Source organism: Parasteatoda tepidariorum, chromosome 9, assembly GCF_043381705.1.
Source record: "Parasteatoda tepidariorum isolate YZ-2023 chromosome 9, CAS_Ptep_4.0, whole genome shotgun sequence".
In the NCBI taxonomy this organism is placed as follows: Eukaryota; Metazoa; Arthropoda; class Arachnida; order Araneae; family Theridiidae; genus Parasteatoda; species Parasteatoda tepidariorum.
Genome location: NC_092212.1, coordinates 2,512,061 through 2,534,514, shown reverse-complemented (window position 1 = coordinate 2,534,514; position 22,454 = coordinate 2,512,061). Strand labels below are relative to the sequence as shown.

The 22,454-nt window shown below is 31.6% G+C and overlaps 1 protein-coding gene across 4 annotated transcripts; it reads left to right on the top strand.

Moving 5' to 3' along the window:
* Positions 1 to 46: 46 nt before the first annotated feature.
* LOC107455570 (double strand break repair nuclease mre11) lies at positions 47 to 20,514 on the top strand. 4 transcript variants are annotated; one of them, XM_016073190.3, is made up of 5 exons: positions 47 to 270; positions 1,622 to 1,705; positions 5,664 to 6,430; positions 9,053 to 9,239; positions 19,516 to 20,514. In XM_016073190.3, exons 2-5 carry the CDS (start codon positions 1,624 to 1,626, stop codon positions 20,433 to 20,435), a joined length of 1,956 nt encoding a protein of 651 aa, XP_015928676.1. In that variant the 5' UTR covers positions 47 to 270; positions 1,622 to 1,623; the 3' UTR covers positions 20,436 to 20,514. The 4 variants fall into 4 exon arrangements, with proteins under 4 accessions (XP_015928676.1, XP_015928677.1, XP_071041618.1 ...); XM_016073191.3 differs by having other exon boundaries at positions 97 to 332; XM_071185517.1 differs by lacking the exon at positions 47 to 270 and adding an exon at positions 527 to 553.
* The last annotated feature ends 1,940 nt before the right edge of the window (positions 20,515 to 22,454 follow it).

Below are 22,454 nucleotides of genomic sequence, written 5' to 3'. Positions count from 1 at the left end.
ACAAAATGAGCCGAAAGATGTCAACAAATATTTAATAAGATCCAGCTCGAAACATCTAAACATGTTACTATACGGCGGGAGGTGTAATGTTTATTTACTTTTTTCCATAGTAATTCATATGATTACATATCTTATCAGAGGACTTATTTTCACTTTAATTTATCTACTTAAAATTTATCTAAATATGTGCATTTGTTTCAAGAAAATAAACATTTTTATCATCTGCTATAACAAGAATTTTTTTTAAACTTCAATTTACGAAGATCATCAGTAAGGAATATTATATTCTTATGTAATTCTTTGGAATTCTATTTACAGGCAACTGCTATGAAGTAATTGAATAATAATAATTGTCAATAAGAAATATTAGTTCAAATAACTGGAAAATAAGCACTCAAAATAAAGAATTATTGAAAAGAATCTGGAAAAATATGTAATTCTTGTGTGTAAATTTTCAAAATTACAGAGGAAAAAAAAAAGCATAAACATGAATTGAATGTATGTACCTCATAAAACAATTAATTAGGGGATATTAATTAAAATACACATAAAAGTAATTAAGATTAAATATTTAATACTAGGAGATTTTACTTGACTACTACGCTGTCATAAATTCCTCCTTACATGTCAAGGGACATGCGTGAACTTGCATGTTCTTGCCTGTATTAATTTTTAAATGTTAAGTAATTGTAGATTTAAACTGTATCGTAGACAAACTATACGTGGACCAACGTAATGAAGAGGATATTTAATATTTACATGATGCCAAAAATCAATACTCACGAACTTTAAAAATATGAGGACTAAAATTAACTTCTAACGTTTATTTCATGAAATAAATAGCTTAACAATAAGAGGAAAAGAAATGCCTAATAAATGCATGGTAAACAACCTCTTCCTGAAGGCATTTATTACTTCAAAAATCAAATTAAACTTAAAAACTTAGATAAATAATATATATATATTTTTTAGCTATATCTTGACAAATGATTGGAAGTGTTTTGTAGGCAGTTATTTACTGCCTCGACCATCATTTGTAAAACTTGTATGTCTTTCTACTTTTTGAAATGGCTAATTTTAATCTTTCATTATTCTTTGTTATCAAACAATGGGCGCCATTTTCTTCTTTAATTAAACTATTTTCATTCTCAGTCAATGCAGATTGAATATGAATCGTGACATATGATTTTTAAATAACGTTAATAAGGATTGTGATGCATTCTCTTGCAGTCCACTGATTCAATTAACTTCTGCAATATTTAAGATATCTACACCACATTATGCAAATGGGTATTTCACTGTTATTAAATTCATTCATTAATAGTAAATAAATTTGAAATTTATTTTTACCTGAAATTGTATTTCAGTTAATGAGGTGTATCTTTGTGATCAAAATGTTATTTCATTAGCTTCACTAGTTCCAGTTATGTACCTACTGAAGAATATGTGAAATCAATTTAACAATTAAGGAGTCAAACTTTTCACTAAAACTTTCAACTGTAACTGATTCATTTTTAGTGTATAATGAAAAATTATTGTCATTTATTTTACGATACAATTTCACACCCATTCTGAAAACAGGTGAAAACTCTCTAGTTGATTTTATGAATGTTTATTTCAGCCATGGGAAGTGAAGATGATACTTTGCAAATCCTGTTGGCTACTGATTGTCATTTAGGCTATCAGGAAAATGATGCAGTTAGAGGTAGGAATTCTTGATTACTTTGAATCCTCCTTTTCAACCATATATATATATAATGTTAAAAGAACTATATATTAAATGTGATCTATAAATAGAGCTTATATCTAACGCACAATCATTTAAAACCTTTACCACAAGAAAGTAATAATATTGATCTAATTATCTCAGAAAGCAAGATGATCTTTAGTAGCTTGGGAAATTTATCTGTTCCATGTTTCTAAGACCTATTAATAGTTAAATATATTATCCAGGAAGATATAAAAAACCCTCTTTCCAAGGTCAATCGCTATCTTCTCTATCTATCCCTCAGCATGTAATGTTTAAATTTTTGGGCCCTTACTTTAATAAAATTCCATTATTTCTCCATGTTCCTGTATCTTTTTCAATAAACACGCTACGAATTTACAATGTTAATGCTTTCAAAGCGTAACAAATATATATATACAGTCAAACCTCCTGTTATGGACATTCCTGCAAAACGGACGCCTCTCAATACATACATATTTTTAATTCCCCTAGAATCTTCTATAAATAAACCATTATGCACATTCTTCGCAAAACGGACACTCCGGTAACCGGAGACGGACAGTCGTTTTTGCCCTGAAACGTTATTTTCTATCTCTTCAAGCCGGACACTACTTTTCCTAAATTTGAAAAAAAAAATTTCTGCTTTAAATTTTACGAAAAAAATATGCAACTTTTCTCCATTTTTAAATGATGTAAATTTTTTGCCTTATCCATAACTAAAAATATTGTTAAGCTATTTCACTACTGAAGAATCAATCTTCCTTCTGTTACCTTGCCTTATCTTTGTAAAGAAAGGAAAGAAAATGATACTGCTCTTGTAAAATAATTCTGACAGCGGCATCTTTTCATCTGGACAATACAGGTTGTGAAACCCCTCAAGTTGAAATGCGGTCAATGCTTCTTCCCATTGATAATTATGCATTTTTTTAAAATCAATTTGAAGACTGTATTTCACACCTTTTTTTTTTTCTTCTGTGACTCGTGGGAGGTTTACTTTGAAGGAAGTATTGACCATGTTCCCTATCAAATGATAGGTAGGGGATAATAATTGAAACCGACTTAGGACTAAAAGCTCCTATTCAGTATCATATGTCTAACTTGAGTATCTGGGCTAATAGGAAAATTATATTCATTCATCTGTAGCTGCATCTAGAATTATGTATTTATATCAAACTTCTTTATATATTCATTTTTATCTCTTTAAAGTTTAAATAAATATCGTTGTAGATTATTTAATTATTTCTTTATCTTAGATAATATTCTAAAAACAATTTATGGTGTTTGTTATTAGTGTACTCTTCCCCTAAACCGAAATGTTTTCGATCCCATGAATGTCCTCTTAATTGAGGTTTCACTGTATTTATATAATATATTTATCTATATATATCGCTGTTAGAGTGTGATAGAATATTGAATGTCATCGCTGTGAACTGATTCTTTACAATGATTTTGTTTCTTTTTCCATTTTGATAATCACTTATTTGAATTAAAAAAATTTTAAAAAATCATTGATCTTTCTGTGCCGGGATAAAAAACCAAAACTAATATGACAGTCAGTTTAGAGTTCAAAACTATTATAATAATAACACGGATCCTTTTTTTTTTAAAAGATTCTTTTCTGTTGACATTTTTTTTGGTACTTGTCTATTTTAATGACCTTAAAAAGAAGCATATTACCTCAGGAACAAAATTATTATATTAAGTAACATTTACCACAATACCAGTTGTAGCTATTACCACAATTAATTAAGCACCAACAATAGTTAAGCAATTTTTTATGATGCTTGAAATGTGTCAGGATCCTGATTCCTCTCCCATTCAATTTATTGACCCCTGACCTGAGAATGAGGAAGTGTCGTCCCCCTAGAGTGGGGGTGGAGTAAGGGAAATCGAAGGACTTTTTTCTGGTGAGAAAGAGGATTTTCGGTAGTATTAGCTCGAATATGAAAGATATGGAATGTAGAGAGAGTATGGACTAGAAGGGAGCAGTAGAGCTCCGGAATATATATATTATGCAGCTCATGTATATTTCCGTATTTTATTTCGAGTACCTATATAATCTAGATTACTAAAATAAATATTTATTCCATCCAAATCCATTGTCATTATTAAGAGTAATTTCAACGAACGAACCAAAATATAAACATCTCGCAAAGATATAGAGAAAGATGTTTTACAAAATGGATAAGCGCCTATTTTTCAATTACAGGGTTGCCACTCCACAGGGAAAACCTGGAAAATACTGGGAATTTAAAAATCACCTAAAATAATAGGGAAAATGCAGGGAATTTTGATTTTTTCTGTACAAACTGGGAAAATACAGGGAATTTTTTTTTATTTTGGTCTTTAAAAAAATGGTGACCACTCAAAGCGTAATCTATGGGATATTTAACCATGATATTTCAGCTATTCTAAACTATTTCATTTACCATAGCATTATTTAAGTATGTTCAGCTGTTTTTCCAGCAATTGAAACTAATATATATAGTTAGCCCAATATAGCTCGCACAAGAACACAGTAATTGTTGTTTCCTCTTAATATATTGCGTATAGCATGTAGAGGGAAAACAAGGAATTTTTTTTTCCAGATTTGAGTGGCAACCCTGAATTACCTTGAAATTTCTTTTTGGTTCACGCTAGTATAAAGTTAAATTTAACTTAAAGAACTGTTAATTAAATTGTTTGGAAATAATAAGAGTTAAAAAAAAAAGAATAATCTAATCAAAAGCATTAATTATAAATAGAAAATGAGTAAAAAGAGAAAGAAAAAAAATAGGTAAATAAACTGATAGTTCTATTTAATTTTTAACAAATTTTTTATTCTCCTACCAGTACTACAGCCGGTTGCTGGCCTTGATTGTCTCACTTAGCTTATTCCATCTCTATTTATGCTATGCCAGAATAGTACTTTCTATCTAGCTCTTGAAAAAAAAATTTCTATAAGAAAAGTGAAGTTATTGACTTGACTTTGCTTATAACTGATAAAAGTTCAGACTTTTTTTTTTCTCACTTGATTACAAAAGAAGGGATCCAAGCATAGGGTCAAGTACCTCCTCAACTACAATGCTACCATAAAATATCCTCAGTGGTAGACGGATCATGGGTCAGAGTCCACTTACATCAGGCTAACATAGGGAGGTTTTTTCCCCCTATAAACTGCAAATGCGGGTTAGTTCCATCAAAATGTTCGGCACAATGTCAAATTTCTTCCAATACTTGATCCAGGAGTTCCCTTGTCTTCTGTATTAAGTTCAAAGATACTAGGCTGCGGGGTTGAACGTTAGTAGTTGTAAACTCAAAATTGGGCCTGCTGATCAAAGTCGATTATAAAAAAAATGAAAATAAATGCCACACATATTATACAAATTAGGCAAAATAATTTAACAAAGTATTTTGACTGTTGAAATTTTAAATCTTTGAAATAGTATTTATTATTTTCAAAAATAAATTAAGCTTTTCTAATTTTTCAGTCCTCCACTGTATAAAATGTTAATTTGCAGTAAAACATAATTTTTTTTCTAAAATTTCTTATTAAAAATGAAAACAAGAATGTTTATTCATTTGAAGTCTTAGAGAAATTCTTAAGTTAGGAAAAAACAAAATTGTAAAAAGTTATGCAGTCAACATTTTCTTTAAACTAGTAAGCTGAAACACAAATGCAATAAATTAGCTTTAGCCGACTATTCTTAGCTTTATTTATCGTGCAAATTTATTTATTTCCCAAAAACATTGATCCAAATTTAAATACTTGCTTGAAAGAATTTTTCTCATACTTTTGAAATTTTTAAAAATGAATTCAAATGTTTTTGACACTAAATAAATAAGGGATATCTGCTTTTTTATTAAAAGTTTTTTCTGTCATCTAAGAATTTCAATTTTTTTGAAACTATGTTAAACATAGTTTCCTAAACATTTAATATCTTTTGTTTTTTAGGATCAGATTCCATTGTTACTTTTGAAGAAATACTTAAAATTGCTGTTGATAAAGAAGTTGATTTTATTTTGTTGGGAGGAGACTTATTTCATGAAAACAAACCATCTCGCAAGGTTCTACACGATTGCATCTCCCTGTTGAGAAAGTATTGCATGGGTGATCGACCTGTCCAATTTGAGTTTCTTAGTGACCAATCTGAAAACTTTAAGCATTGTGCCCAACCGATAGTTAATTTTGAAGATTCCAACCTGAACGTATCCATACCACTTTTTTCCATTCACGGCAACCACGACGATCCTGCTGGTCCAGGATGCTACTGCAGCTTGGACCTTCTCAGTGCGACGGGTCTAGTTAATTACTTTGGCAAGTGTACTGACCTACAGGACATCAACATATCCCCCTTGATGTTTCAGAAAGGTAGGACGAAGTTGTGCCTGTACGGCCTCGGTTCCATTCGTGACGAAAGACTACACAGGATGTTCTTGGAAGGTAAAGTGAAGATGCTGAGGCCAAGGGAGAACTGTGATGATTGGTTCAACCTCATGGTTCTTCATCAGAATCGGACAAAGCACGGTGCGAAAAACTACATTCCCGAACAGTTTCTCGATAATTTCTTGGACCTTGTGGTTTGGGGCCATGAGCACGAGTGTCGGATTGACCCAGAAGAAAATGTGCTTCAGGCATTCTATGTGACACAGCCTGGAAGTTCTGTTGCCACTTCATTGTGCCATGGTGAAGCAGTTCCTAAACATGTTGGATTGCTGCAAGTCAGTATAATATGTTATCAGTATAATAGATTATGTTTATTCCCTTATACATTTTTACTCATATTTTAATCAATGAAATGAGGTATTTATGAATATAGGAGGGTGAACCCTTTGCTTACGGTGTACCTTGCTGTAACATCACATGCAATATCAGCCATAAGCAAAAGGTTAAAGGAAGATGGACATGTCGTCATAAAGAAAATTATTTTTCCAAGATGTGTTGTTGTTGTTGACGCATGCCTGTTTAGGCAGAAGGGGTGCGATTATTCGTGTTTTCCAGTGGCGCCGTCTATGGCTAAGAATTCCACTTCTGCCACACTATACGTCGCACCCGTTTATAGGGCGGACCCATTCATTCATCGACAGATCGTAATTTTGACCTGAATCAGAGCGATTAATCTCCAATATTGCAGAATTCCAATAATTAAACTCCAATCCTTTAAATTTATTTTACTTTTTGTTGCTTTCGTTTTTTTTTTTCTAATTAAAAATGGTATATTATAAATAATTTAAGCTATATTTCAATTTGTAATTTTAATCGTATGTGCGGTAGCACATACGATTAAAACTGGAGTTAGCAAAGGAAAATGTTTTCTTGCAGGTTCCTTTCCAAAAATAGAAGAGCATGGAACCAATACTTAACACAAATATAGGTGAACATTTCCATCATAGTTCTATGATATTAAGAGTTCATTTGAACAACTGCACATTGAACCAAGCATAACATTCTGCAAGTGATGCAGCTGCTCAAGGTTCGACGAGACACTCGAATCTTAACCCAAGCTCCTGTTTATACAGTTAAACACAATTCACACCGTCTTTCAACATTAACCTTTCCAGACTGCTAGCGTAAACAAAACCCCTGAATTTTGTCAAATTACGTTCATCAATCGACATAACATTACGAATTATAAGCTGTTTAAATAGTTATATTTCTTATTGAGAAAAGTTTCTTTTATTTCATCCACTAGTTGGAAGGAGCCTATTTCTTCAAGGGCAATTTTTTTCTTCTATGGAAGGAAACTTGCCATCCCTGGTTTAAAGTAGGGATGTAACGAATCACGATTTGACCGAATACCAAATATTCGGCCTAATAGCAACATTCTTTTTTTTTTAAAAATCAGTAATAAATATTCAAGGTGTGTAGCGTTTTTAAAAGGTGCTTAATTTTCCCTTACCTAAGTGAGTTTTATTTATGTATTTTTTTACTGTGTCGATTTTCGTCACAAATTAGGCAGGGAACTTCGTTTTCTCATTGTTATATTAAAAGTTTTCACGTTTCTTTCAACCACAATCCTTTTTGACCTACTGTCGGTCTGTAGCGTATCAAAGCGACCTGTTAGATGAAATAGTTGCAGGTCCGCGTGTGCCTATACTGAGCTGTATTCTGTGGGAAGGACTCTTGCACTCATGTGTGCAACTCTGCTGCATTTTACAAGAGATTCTTAATTTCAGACTTCATTTTCTGCCCTCTGAAATCGAACCGAAAAATCTCTCGAACTTTCGCTGATCATAGGGACCCAATAAACATTGCCATTTTTTTAAAAATCCTAATAGCGAAAGAAAATTTTATTTCTCTTGTTAATTTCCTCGTTGATGAAGCGCCATCGTATTCATCAGTGGCTTTTTCTCGCTATTCCATTTACAGATCAGAAACTACATCTTTGAACTTGACTTGGGGATCATTCTCCAATTACGTATTTTTATGTGGATGCCCAGAGTAGTCAAGAATCACAAAGATTCATCACATCAAAATCTTCATCTCCTTTAATTCATTTAATTTAACAAAGATAAAAATTAAGTGTGATTTTGTGTGACCTGAGGGACCGACCACTAATTGCATAATTTGTTTTTAAAGTTTATTGTATTTTATTAATTTGTTTTACTTATTACTTTTTATTGTTTTATTTTTACTTTTACAATTTTCAGTGCTCTTAATTTGTTGCATGAAAAAACTTAATAATATTTAAAGGCAAGATTTTAAAAAAGTATGAGATGAGGGGCTTTCAATATTTTAAATGTAACAAAAAAACTTAAAGTGTTGAAAAAAACAATGAAATTAACTTGCCTGAACAATAAAAGAAAAAAAAATTGTTCATTATAAGAATAATCTAGTTACAATTCTTAAGATTTTGCTTTTCCATTTGTCTTACAGAGCATAAATTAACAAGTTTTAGAACTTAACAAATATATGTACAGTTAAATTAATGATGATTTTATAAATTTTATAGCTTAAACAAGGAATTAAAATGTTTTTTATACCATTATATTGTTTTTAAAAATTTATCTAATACAAGTTATATTGTGTATTAAATGAGGAAAATGTAGTTTTGTCACAAATTATTACTTTTGCTGGTTATATTTTGGAACAAAGCTGAATTGCAGAAAGATTCGGACAATAGTAAAAGTAATTCAACCTAAAAGTTGTTAGCTTACACAATAATATTTAGTTAAAAAATTCTTGCTTAATTAATTTAAAATTTAAAAAATCATAATTTTAAGCTGAAAAAATTTGATATACCCTATTTATACCTTTCAAATATGGTTTAATTTCCACTAAAATGATAATATTTTTTACTAAAAGGTTTTAATACAAATTTTCACTTTTTTTTCTGCCTATAGATTCGTAAAAAAGAATTCCAAATAACCAAAATACCTCTTCAAACTGTGCGTCAGTTTTACATCAAAGATGTAGACCTTATTGAAACAAGCCTGAATCTGAATGACCCTGATAGTTCTGAAAAAGTGACTGAATATTGTCAGGAGCTGGTTGATCAGTTCATACAGAAGGCTGAAGAAGAACACACAGGTTAAGTTCTTTCCTGCTGCTTTCATTTTTTTTTACAAAGATGTACATTATTGATAATTTACTTTTATTGAAAACTCCTTTTCTTTCTTTTTCTGTTTATTATCTAAACTATGGATATTTAATCTGTATTCACATGACCGCGCAATTTTTTCCCTTAGGCCTAATTTTATTTAAAAATTCATACAAAATTAGCAGTGCTATTAAGTACATTCTATTTCACTTTCTGATTCGCTCATCAATTTATAAATCTTGTTCTCACTTAAATCTATCACTCTTTTTGTCATGGTGACTGAAATAAAATGGATTCAAAGCAGTCAAAATACTATCTAGCAAACTGTAAATTTACATCCGCAATCCAATAAGCATTCTATTCTTTTCCCACTCAGATAAAATCTAAGCAAAAATCTAGAGCACAGCAATTTAGGTAATCAATGTTCTCGAAACGGCCAAACTTATGCTGTTGATTACATGTTTAGATATCCCGAGTCAAATTTTTAAAAAAATCTTGCTACCAAAAGGGCACATTGCTCAATACTGAAAATTCTCAGAACCTAATATGTCTCCAGAACACTGTTTTTTATTTTATTTATTTTTTTTCTTGAAATTTTTCACAAAATCAAAGCATTGTTTTAGTTGCAATCAGAGACGTAGCAATGGTTACAGCTCCCTGGGAGTAACTCAGTTTTAGCACTTCTCACATTTTGGTGTAAGACTTAAAAGAAGGCTTTTTTTTAAACACTAGATAAAGTTCTAAGATAATGTAAAAGCTTAAATCAACTTCATCTGAAATTATTTTTTAAAAGTTTACTATGAATAAAATTTTGCAACTTTGCACAGTGATTTTTAGGTTACTTCATAAATTTCTATTTCATTCAGTTTAAAATTTAACAGAATGTTTTACTAATGTAGTTTCTATTATGCTAAAGTTTTTGATTGTGTTTATTATTTTTTATTAAATGTCAAGTATTTCTCCTAAACGCCTTTTCCATTCAATTTATCGCCAAATTGTAAAAAAATAATGATAGTAATAAAATTGATTTGAGCTAATTAAACTACTTTATNACACTTTTAAGTTCTAAGATAATGTAAAAGGTTAGATCAACTTCATCTGAAATTATTTTTTAAAAGTTTACTTTGAATAAAATTTTGCAACTTTGCACAGTGATTTTTAGGTTACTTCACAGGGCTGATTGTGCTCCGGAAAAAATCCGGATTTCCGGAACTTTCGCTAACAGTGATCCGGTAGTTTCCGGAGATCGAAGATCCGGACGTTTCGAAAAATCATTGATCACAAGTTTTCGGAAATCAAATTTTCAAAGGTGGAACTCAAAAACACAATTTATTTTATTTGTTTGTAAGAGAGAGCCAGAGAGATACTTTATAAGCTTATATTCATTTTTCTTATCTGTAAATAATTGTCATAATCATAAACTCAAGAACGAAAGGCATATTTGTAAATTTTAATTACTTCTCCAGGTCATCATGGGTATGTGTAAATGGTGTAGGTATGTGTAAAATTTTAAATATATTTTCAATAAACTAAGAAATATTGAGAAAAAGGAAAAAAACATTGTTAAAATTTGTTTCAATTTAAACTTTTTTTTTTTTTTTAACTCAAGAAATTTTCCGGAATTTTGACTTGGGCTCACAATCATTCCTGACTTCATAAATTTCTATTTCATTCAGTTTAAAATTTAACAGAATGTTTTACTAATGTAGTTTCTATTATGCTTAAGTTTTTGATTGTGCTTATTATTTTTTATTAAATGTCAAGTATTTCTCCTAAACGCCTTTTCCATTCAATTTATCGCCAAATTGTAAAAAAAATAATAATAGTAATAAAAATGATTTGAGCTAATTAAACTACTTTATTAATAGAGATCTTGATATACTTTTAGGTTAAGCAAGTAAAAGTTTGAAGGCGTTATTTGGCCTACCATTAGAAAATTAAACTTTGAATATTTAAAAGAGAAAAATAATTTTCTGAGGTATTTATTTTTAACCATTTTTTAAAAATTTACCACCCTTACTTAAGGCTGATGCCCAGGGACAGGCGTTCTTTCTTCCTCTCCCACTACTTACATCACTGGTTACAATAACTTTTTATTATTATTTTCACAGTCACTCATTATATCACAGTATTTACATGGCTTAGGAGGCAATTCCTGGGAAGCCTGGGCGAAATGACTAGTTTGTTGTTTATTTTTATGAAACTTTTCATTTTGAATTCTAGGTCTAAATTGGGATTGTTGGTTATAACTAAAGCCCGGAATTTCAAGCAATAAAAAATGCAAAAATAGGCAGGCAAAAAGGCATTTAAAAAGCTTGAAATAGGCACTTGAAATTGGAGCAAAATGGTAGTTGGTAATGCCTAAAAGCCCAGATAGGTATCCAAGGTATAAAAAAAGTTGCTAGAAGTATCTGATATACCTACATATTCATTTTACTCGACTGTCGTAGCAATAGTACAAAAGAAGTGGACATAATTGCACCAACAAAAAAAAAAAAACTCAACTGCGTAAGTGTGAAATAAAAATTGAAAACTCATTCTTACAATAATATTGTATGCAGATTTATTCTGATGATTGGTTGTTGTTGCACATCACAAGTCACAACTAGATGCTTTTTCAAAGGAGAAATTTTGTCTCCTGTTAGTCAATATAGTTTTAAACAAAGAGAAGGATCTTTCTACTTCGACAGAGGTTATGGGCACGTACCTAAAACAACTTGCCATGGTAGGAGATATGGTTAGTTCAACTGTAGTATCACCAGAAAGTACTTTTGCAATGTCCTTGATGCATTCAAAGTCTGTATTTGCAGAGATGACGTTTTCACATTTCTTCCTTATTCTGTCACCAGCTTGTCCAGGCACAGACATTAGTTCTTCAAGGGTATTGTCGAAAATCTTTAGTGACTCGGACAAAGACATATTTCTTTTTTTTTCATGTGTTCAATAGCTCCAGGGAGCTTCCCAAAATAAGTTGAAATAAAAGTCAGTTCAATTTTTTATTTTAGAACTGCTAAGCAGACTTTTACTTTTTCTTATGAATATTGCCTCTTCATCCGAAAAGCTGGTAAGGACTCGAGTAACTTCCTCAAAATTTGTGCAGTAGTATGAGGCTGCTGAAATCCATGTTCCCCATCTCGTAAGGATCGGTTTAGGAGGTAATTAAATGTTTGGTGCAATTTCTTTGAACTTTTGAAGGGGCTTTCACAAATACTTTTTTCACACTAGAAACAAGCGAGCCTACCTCAGGATAGAGACCTCTTACTTCCTCTGCTATCCTGTGCAATGCATGAGCAAGGCACGTTAGATGGATCATATTAGGAAATAAAACTTTTAAGGCATTTCCAGCTTTTTTCATGTAGGTGGCTGCATCTGTAAGAAATAATAGCACTCTTTCATGCTTAGTACCATTTAGCCAAAGTAAAGCCAGTGCATTAGTGAACAACTGAGCAATTGTAGTACTGTTAGTCTTTTGCAACTGTTCAGATGTCAACAAAAAGATTTTATGTTTTTCAAATGGGTCCATAACACCAACAATGACATTCGCAACATATCGTCCAGTTACATCTATCGTTTCATCTATAGATAGCCATATGTTTTTTGTTCCGATTTCATTTTGAATAGTTTTAAGAACTTCGGTGTAACAGTCATCTAAATAAGTTTTCCTTAAAGTTGATTAACAGGGCGCACTTTGATTCGTATATTTTTGCAAAAAAGCTCGTATGCTTTTATTTTCAAGTTTCCACAGCGGAATGCCGGCATCTACAAATGATCTGCATAAATCCATTGCAAATTCCAATTTGCGAGAGGATAATTGAAAACAGGTGGGAATCAGAGTCGGTGTTTTCCCATCTTTTTTATCTTTTGCTGTTTTATGCTTAGATGTCTCCAAGTTCTGAGATATAAAATACTTCTTCTCAACATTTACTGACTTCTCGCATGCCTTACAAAACAGAATGCTCCCATCAGTAGAAAACACATCCGACCCAAACTCTTTCACAAAACTGTCCATTTTTTTGCTTGTGCAGGCTTTTACTTTAGGCATTTTTGAAATAACTAGTACTAGAAAACTATTTCGTGCTCCTGCTACAATGTGCTCAACCAGCTTGGTGAATTCGTTTTGTAGATAAGAGAGCATACGAGTTATTCGATGGTGTAGGCTATATGGACCGTAAGTAAGAATAAATTCTATTGGTTGTAAGTAAAAATAACTCCTATTGACTGTAAGTAAAAATAACTCCAATATTTTCACTCCCTTTCTCTCTCTCCTTGTAAAGCGCATTGGGCGAAGGTGACGCCACGAAGAGACGAAGAGGAAATATTCTTTTTCCCAGCATTCCCCACGCGCTCCCGCTAGTTGCCAAGCGAACGAGTTCCAATCAAGCTCTTTGTCTCCCAAACTATCCCTCTGGGCGATAAAAGATGGATTACAAGGTGCTATGCAAGCGCGTGGCAATCTCCTTTCTTGTGGCCATCTTTGAAAAAGGCAAAGCTTCATTTCTGTATTCTATTCAATCAACACTGTCAATCTCATGGACAGAAAAATGTCTTTCACCTGCCTTGCTCACTCAAGCACGAGTACCCTATCAGCTCAGATGAATAGCCATTGTACTATACGAGGGGTGACCACTGTCTCAGAGGGAGGGAGCTGTCCCAAAGGGAATAAAATCCTAATCTCTATAAATGCATTACAATACGTCGGATGACAGTCAACCGTTTCTGTACCTCAAAATTTCTTCATTTTGCGTTTATGCTCGGTCAAAAGCACAAAAAGCTTTGCAGAAAAATTTTAAATTAGACAGAAATAGGCATTTATGAACTAAAGGAAAGAAAAAGGCATTTTCAGAAGAAAACGTTTAAAAAAGGCAGAAAAGGGCATTTATGGCATTTTGCCTGAACTTCCGGGCTCTAGTTATAACTTTGACTTGGCCGAGAAAAATTTTGACTTTGTCGAGGATTATAATTTGGATTACCTGAGTTATTAATGAATGGCCGCCTTGGTGCCCAGCCTTGATATTGAGGTCTATACCCATTAAATTTGGATTCTGGTAATTTTTGTTTAGTTTCAGTTTGGGGTAAGACCGTAGGTACATCATGCATTATTTTTGAAACAATTGTGAGCCATTCAATTGGGATTTTGGGTTCTTTTAAAACCAAAAGTGTTTTAATTTGGGGGGGGGGGGCAAACCACTAGGCAGACCCTCAATTATATGATCATTACTTACATTTATTTTTCGACCTAACTCTACCTTTTCAGTAAAATATGAATTTAGGTCTTTAGCTTGGCCAGAAAATTTTAAATTTTGAAAATCGTTAAAGCCAAAGGGAGATAAAAAATAATGTTCTTGATAAATTTAAACTATTTCCTGATATGTATTACAATTAAGGCAGTTATTAATATACAATTTCAAAGCTGAACCTTTAATGAATTTTTGAAAATTTCTAACTTTCCATTCGTCATTTAATTTAGCATCTGGAGTTAGATTTTCAAAATGTTTCAGCCAGGATGTGAATTGAACACCAATGTCAGGCTCAAAGACTAGTATGTCTGGTTTATCCTGTACGTTTTGATCGATACTTAATTTTTATAAATTATCATTTAATTCATTTTCAGAATTATCTGTATTGCTTTTAGCATTTTCATCGATATAAAATTTTTAAAATTTTTGCCACTCCGTAAGGGCATTCAAATAACCGAAATAAATTTCATTAATTAAATATTGCATTTAGAAGTAACTTAAATCTCATAGTTGCTCATTTATCGCTACCTTACGATAAATACTAAAGCAAAATTTAAAGTTTACAAAAATATTCAATTGGTCATATTTCATAACACATAATATAATTAAAACGAAACTAAATATCCTATAACATTTTTATGCTAGTCATATTAAATCAATTTATTAAAATGAAATTCCTCAAAGAAGAAATAAATTTCAATAACAGTAAATAAGTTTTTGAAAATACAAAAATAAACAATGAGAATAAGATCAATAAATAAAAATTAAGCATTTCAAATGAAATATCAAGAATGAAAAAAAAATTCAAAAATTATAATCATTTAAACACCAATTACTATTTTATGTGAAATTGTTCACAGGTGAATTATTTTCAAATCATTAACTTTTTAGCTTTCAACTGCCATAGAGACACGGCTGAAAATTGTTCACTATGAATTAATTATTTCGCATATTCACTTTTTTGATGAAACACGCGAATAGTATTTACCATCATAAACATTTGCGCACGCGAAGCCACTGCTTCAGATGACATTTTTGGTTTTGCACTCTTTCACAAATCATCTTCTGTTGAAGGAAACCACCGCTAACGAAACAAGTCGATCAGAGGCTGGACCTCCATCATCCCTCAATTAGACCGACAGGCAGTAAGCAAGTAGGGACAGGCCTGAAAGCGAGACGGAAAAGAGAAAATACTGGTAGGACAACTATTTCAATATTAGATAATATTCAGGAGGAGTTAATCTTTTCTTAATAATAAACAATTCACTGTAATTAATTTTATCTCGGCGAAGAAGCAATTCAATATAAAAATTGTATGCGTTAAAAACAGTTGGTAGTTATATATTTTTATTATTCCCGAAAAAAAATTAAAAAATGAAATTTATTTTTTACCAGTTTATACACTTTTCCGTCTTGATATATGTGGGCTTTCAGCCCTGAGTAGGGACTCAGCGACTCCGAAACCACTACACAGCACTTTTAGCATTTAGGTAGGCGGGAATCAAATCACAAATAAGATAAAATTTAAATAAAGACTTTTTTTCCCTTTGAGCTTCGTGGGAATCACTCGAGCAAGTTCATAAACCAAAAGTAATTTCTAAGATTTCCCTCTTTTCCCTAAATAGAGACATTTTCGGATTTTTGCACTCTTTCACAAATCATCTTTCGTTGAAGGAAACCACCGCTAACAAAACAAGTCAATCACAGGCTGGACCTCCATCAGCTCTCAATGAGGCAGTAAGCAAGTAGGGACTCAGCGACTCTGAAACCACTACACAGCACTTTTAGCATTTAGGTAGGCGGGAATCAAATCACAAATAAGACAACTCCGCTGGATACATGAAAGAGGAAAGTCCCAAGAATCTCTTCTTTTAATTTTTTTGGCATCGGATTCCTTTAGTCAGGATTCAAAAGAATAATATCTGTTTCTTCACTAACAATGTCAATTCAACATTCAGACATGAATGTCAATTCAGCATCAATTTCATGATTCAGCTAATTGTATTTTTATTTTAATTTTTGAATTATATTTTGAAGAAGCATTTATCCTGCGCCTGTTTCATCAGTTCTTATAATCCTCATCGGCTTGTAAAATGATGCAGTCGGACCGAGCAAGAAAACAGACACAGGATTTTAATGAAAGCACAGTAAATTTTATTAAGTCATTCTTTGTTGAGTGGAGAATGAAAAGTGTTGTTAACTTCATTCACGATCAGTCTTTCTGGTAGGGAAAATCTTGCAAAAATCCGATAATGTCTCTATTTAGGGAAATCTCAGAAATTACTATTGGTTTATGAACTAGGTTGATTGATTCCCACGAAGCTTAAAGGGAAAAATGTCTTTATTTAAATTTATGCATACTTGTGCCAAAAATAGATTTAGAAACAGAATGTAGCTTTTAAAGGTGTGAGAAAGCAGTTCGATTTGAATAAATAATTAGTAATAAATTAGGAGTTGTTTTATAACGAAGAAACTAACATAAAAAGATTAATAGAAGCTTTTTATGTTTCATATATATATATATATATATATGTTTGAGATGCTAGCAGTCATGGTCGAATGTTCAGGTACGCAGGCAAACAGTTGGATGGAAAATGATGTTTAAGTCATTTTAAGGAGATGACAGAGCTGCACATCATCTATTAAAAGCAAATTCAATCATTGGAGGAGCCTGATTCATGCTCAAAAATCTGTGTGCTTGAGTTTTTATCCTTGAGAAAGTATCACGAGTTTCTCTCTCGATTGTTTTAGATCTCGGGGAAAATGTAAAACATTAATAATTTTAATTGGTCCATTAAAAAGTTGAGGGAATTAAGGTCTTTCTCGCAGTTAAATTAAAGGGAAGAATCAAAAATTTTAATTTATACATACTGAATCCAAAATTAGAATAAGAAAAGAGGAAATGAATAATTAATTGTGAGAAAGGGAAGAATTTAAGAAGGAGAATTTAGATAAAGAAATAACACAGAAAGATGAGAAATAACGCAATAAAGAAATAACACAAAAGATACTTGAAGCTTTTTATGTTACGTCCCCCTTCCCGAAAAATTTCAGTTCCATCTAAAAATTTATAAAAAAGTCATCTATTTGCAATACTTTCCCTATGATAGAAGCCCAATTAACATGAAAAGTAAAAAATTTGTAATATGCAAAGTAATATTTTCCGAATCATAAACGAGAGTAAGTAAATTATTTGTTTGTTTAATTACCGAATTTTTCCTGAGTAATTTCAAACAATTTATGTCGTAAAGAAAATGGGACAACCATTTTAGTAAACGCTTTTTGCAAAAACAAAAAACGCTATTAATTTCAATAAAACTTCCAGTTTTATCATTTTGTTGGGCTTTGCAAATTGCAAAAGATGTGAAAAATGGTTTACATTTTTTATTTCAATATTATTATTACTATTATTGTGTCCAATATTGTCAGGAATGACCTGAGATAACACGTGAACTTCAAAGTGAGGAAACCCTTTGTGTATTTTGTATCATATTCATATGTACATACTTAATTGTAAAGACCCGGCGACCTTTTAGACTTTTTACTTTTTTTTAGTCAAAATAATGCTGCATGGTCAGTATGTATAGTGAATTTATTGCCAAATAAATAATGATAAAATTTGTTTATGCATCAACAAAGAATAGAAGGCATTCCAATTCTGTGATAGTATAATTGTTTTCATAGTCTCTTAAAGAACGAGAATGGAATGCTATCAGATGTAAGACACCTGAAACATCTGGCTGTTTCAAAATTGTCTTAACACTGCTTTGACTTGCTTCAACAAAAATATGACATTGTAATTTAGGATTAAATATTTTCAAAACAGGTTTACAAATTAAGGCATTTTTAAAAATTTTGAATGCTTCTTGATATTTGGGAGTCAAACACAAGGTTGTATCTTTCTTCTACAGATTATTTAAAAGCGCTCTAAGTTGTAACTCAAGAAGAGGACTCCTTTTTTGAGATTCATTCAAACTGAAAACAGAAGGGGAGAGATTTTTTTTTCTTCTTCTTCTTCAACTGCCTGATCCTGCTAGGCTTGAGATGCTAACAACCAGGGTCGAATGTTTAGGAATGCAGGCAGGATGGAAAATTATGTCTATTTAAGTCATTTTAAAAAGATGACAGAGCTTCACATCGTACATTTAGGCTATCCGCGCACCTGGAAAGTCATTGAAAATCATGGAAATTCATTGACTTCGACCTTGATCAAAATTTGTCATGGAAAGTCATGATTTTCAATGATAAATGCTAAAAAGTCATGGAAACTCCCAGTTCGTCATAGATTTGAGGTATTGGAGCCCTTAATCCTGTCCGGCGATTTAAAAATCCTGCATCGCGATTTGTATTTACATTATTTAAAAATAGCACATCATGATCTGAATTGGCATGATTTAAAATTCCCTCATTACGATCTGCATTTGTGTGGTTTTAAAATCAAACATCGTGATCCGTATTTGTGCGAACACATCACAATTTGTATTCACGTGATTTAAAAAATACACATTGCTATCCATATTTGTGCGATTTGAAAATCACGCATCGTGATCCACATTCGTGAGATTGAAGAATCCCTCATCACGATCTGCATTTGTGTGATTTAAAAAGATCACACTTCAGGAAGAAACTCGCACTTATTATTATCTTTTTCTTTACTGTTTTGAGTGATAAAGTATTGACCTGCTTTAAGTCATGGAAAGTGTTTGGTAGAAGTCATGGAAGGTCATTGATTTAAAAACTTTAGATTTAGCAGATATCCTGTATATTTATTTAAAGCATATTCTGCAATAAAAATGTTGATAAAATTTCTGAACAATAAAGGTGGAAAGTAGATATTTTCAAAAATTATCAAAACTGGTATTTTTTTCATTATAAGAAAAACATTTGTGTGTGGGAGGGGAACAAAAGATGTGAGAATCGAGGTTTGACTGTATAAAGTGTAAACATTTTATTTATTAAAAGAATCAGTAAATGTTATTTTTTTACACAAATCAGTAATTTATAGATTTTTTTTATAACTTTATTTCAGGTCATCCGAAGCAACCTAAGTTACCATTAATTCGCTTGCGAGTGTTTTATCCACCAACCTTTGATACTTTTAGTGTACAGAGGTTTGGTCATTCCTATGTATCAAAAGTTGCCAACACCAAAGACATCATTCTTTTCAGCCGCAAAAAGTTCGAGAAACTGAAAGCGACCGAAATCGACAATGAAATGCTAAAAACAATATTGAAGCAAGAAGGTTTCGACAAGCAGCGAGTGGAGGACCTGGTAAAAAAATACTTTGAGCAAACGGACGAAAACAAGAGGCTGCAAGTTTTATCCGAAGTTGGAATCAGCAGCGCAGTTCAGGAATTTGTAGATAAGGAAGTAAAGGAGGCCATCTTATCATTAGTTGATCACCAAGTGAAGAAAACTCAAGGTCACTTAGAGGACAAGGTAGAAGACCACACTTTGATTGACGACGAAATATCGAAATTCAGAGAAGAGAGGCAGAGGAATGTTCAGGCAGAAGTGGTAGACTTTCGAGCCATCCTCAAGACGAAACCGAGGTCCTCTCGCCGTAGCTCTGGTAGTGACCTCGAGGATGATAACCACTTTAATAATACAACTGTTGAAATCCCTGCGGCCAAAACAAGAGGTAGGGGAAGAGGACGTGGTAGGGGTAGAGGAGGAAGAGGTGCTGCATCCAACAATGATAGTGTGGTGGCAGCTCCATCCAGAAGAGCTACTTCCCGTGCTGCTAAACAGGAAACTCCAAATAAACGCAAAACTAGGCAGACTAATTTAAGTAGTTTTCTTAATACAGGTAATAATAATGGTTTCCAGGAAATAGACTTATCTGATGACGAAGAAATAGTACAACCGAAACGTCGTAAAGTTGCCGCCCCTAAGACTCAGGGTGGTGGCAGAAGAGGGATTGTGTATCAAATATCAGATTCTGATTGATTAAATGATGTACAAATGTTTAGATTTTATGTTTGGTTTTTAGCACTTACAATTTGAAATAAATTTCATTTTTCTGTTATTCTTGCATTCTTTACTTTCTCGCTCCTTTCATTTTTATTAACTATTAAATTATATCTTGCTTTTATTTTCAAAATATCATCTATAATTATCAGGTTTCAGTGTTGGAAAAGAACAGAAGCTCTGAAACTACCTATCAGTTCAAATCATAAAGTGTGTGAAACTGTTTTGCACAGAGAACTTAAAAATAAATAAATAAAAAACATTGATGTATTGCATACATACTTAAAGTTTTTTTTATGTATATATTGACAGTCCAGCAAACTGTTAAGCTTTATATATAAATCATGGTTAAAGAGAGTAAAATAATAATAATTAAGTTAAACAACAAAATAATGTATGTATATATTCACAAGGTAAAAACAGTTTAAAAACCCACTTTCAAATTTTGTGTTTTGTACTAATAGTGTATTAAAAATGTCGTGATATAAAAATAAAAAATACGTGAAAATAAATAGTTGCAATGGATTTACGATGAAAGTGATGATTAAAATGCCTGATTCTAAACCCGTGTATAGCTGCCAACTCTACTGTATTTGGCCATTTTCTACTAGTTTAATTAAAATTCTCCTGGTTTTGTACAGATTATTATTCGCTTGCTAAAATATTTAAATAAGAATTACTAATATATAATGAAGCGAACCTAATCTAAAGAAATCAGTTGAAAAATTTTTTTTGTTCTAATATGTTTAGTTTATTTTTATTCAGAATTCTCTTTTTAAATTAATTTTAAAAAAATCTTATAACTATCTTTGGTGAATTAAATGCATATTCGAAACTATGAGTAAACATAATACTTAACATTTCAGTTATATTTTATGTCAATCATAAGTGGAAAATATTGCAGATCCTAAAATTCTCTATGTATAAAATATTAAGAACATTATGCAACAATCGTTATGAAATGAATATTATTTCATAAAATCTACTGAATTTTTTTCCCTATTTATGTTGGCAGCTATGCCCGTGGAAAAGCGTGGCAACGAGTGTTGAAAGAGCGATAAAAAAAAATATTCTTAGATTTGCGATGAAATCGGCACCAATGAAGCGCACATTTACATGCACGATTGGAATGTCGTGTTAAAAAAAAAAATTGGAATTTTCAAAATCGTGTGGAAATACGTAGTGCCGGATTTACGATAACAAAGAAAGCACATAAAAAGTTATTACCATTTGCACTCGCAAATGTGCAGTATCGTCTTCACGCATGGGCACAATGAGGCAGTACCTAGGGGCCCTCCTCAGAATCTTTCATAAATTGTATTGAAAAAAACTAAAACTGCTGATAAACAATATTGCCTTATATATTCTATTGTATTAAAAGTGCATTTTCCTTCTACAAATAGTGATTGATTATCATAACGAAAACCAATAATTTGAATAACTTACCAACAGGAAAATTTAAAAATGGCACCCGATATTTATTTGTCTACATTGCGATCAGTTTTTGGGTACTCGATGCACTACCGGCATAATCATTGCTTTCCTGAAAAAAAATATCGCTGCAAAATAAATTAATGTTTTAAGTCATAATGTCTCGAAAAATGCTTGGCCACCACCTACTCTGTTTAGGATTTAAATAAAGTAATAATTGAAAGAGTTAAGAATTATACAGCACCTATAGGACAACTTTTAAACTGGTTATGTGCATTGAAAGATAATTTTAATAAGTGCTAAGTTTGACGAAGTGATTCATACCTTTTGATTTTTTCATTTGTTATACTTTTTTAAAAAATTTAATTAGCTTCTATGGTTTTCAAAGTTATCTTATTATTCGAAGATTACAACTGGTCACCATTTCAAATTTTTTTTTTTAAAATTATGCATTTTAAAATTGTAAATATTTTTGCATTTCTTAAAAAAGCTTTACTTTATGTATATGTAATTTTTTAGTTCGATTTTATACAGTATGACATATTTTAACATTTCTGTGCCCCTTGC

What these genes read in the sequence shown, in the direction of transcription:
- LOC107455570 (XM_016073189.4), top strand. An exon ending in GGAAAATGATGCAGTTAGAG is followed by an intron (nt 1,706 to 5,663) that starts GTAGGAATTCTT and finishes TTTGTTTTTTAG; the next exon opens with GATCAGATTCCATTGTTACT. An exon ending in GGCTGAAGAAGAACACACAG is followed by an intron (nt 9,240 to 19,515) that starts GTTAAGTTCTTT and finishes ACTTTATTTCAG; the next exon opens with GTCATCCGAAGCAACCTAAG.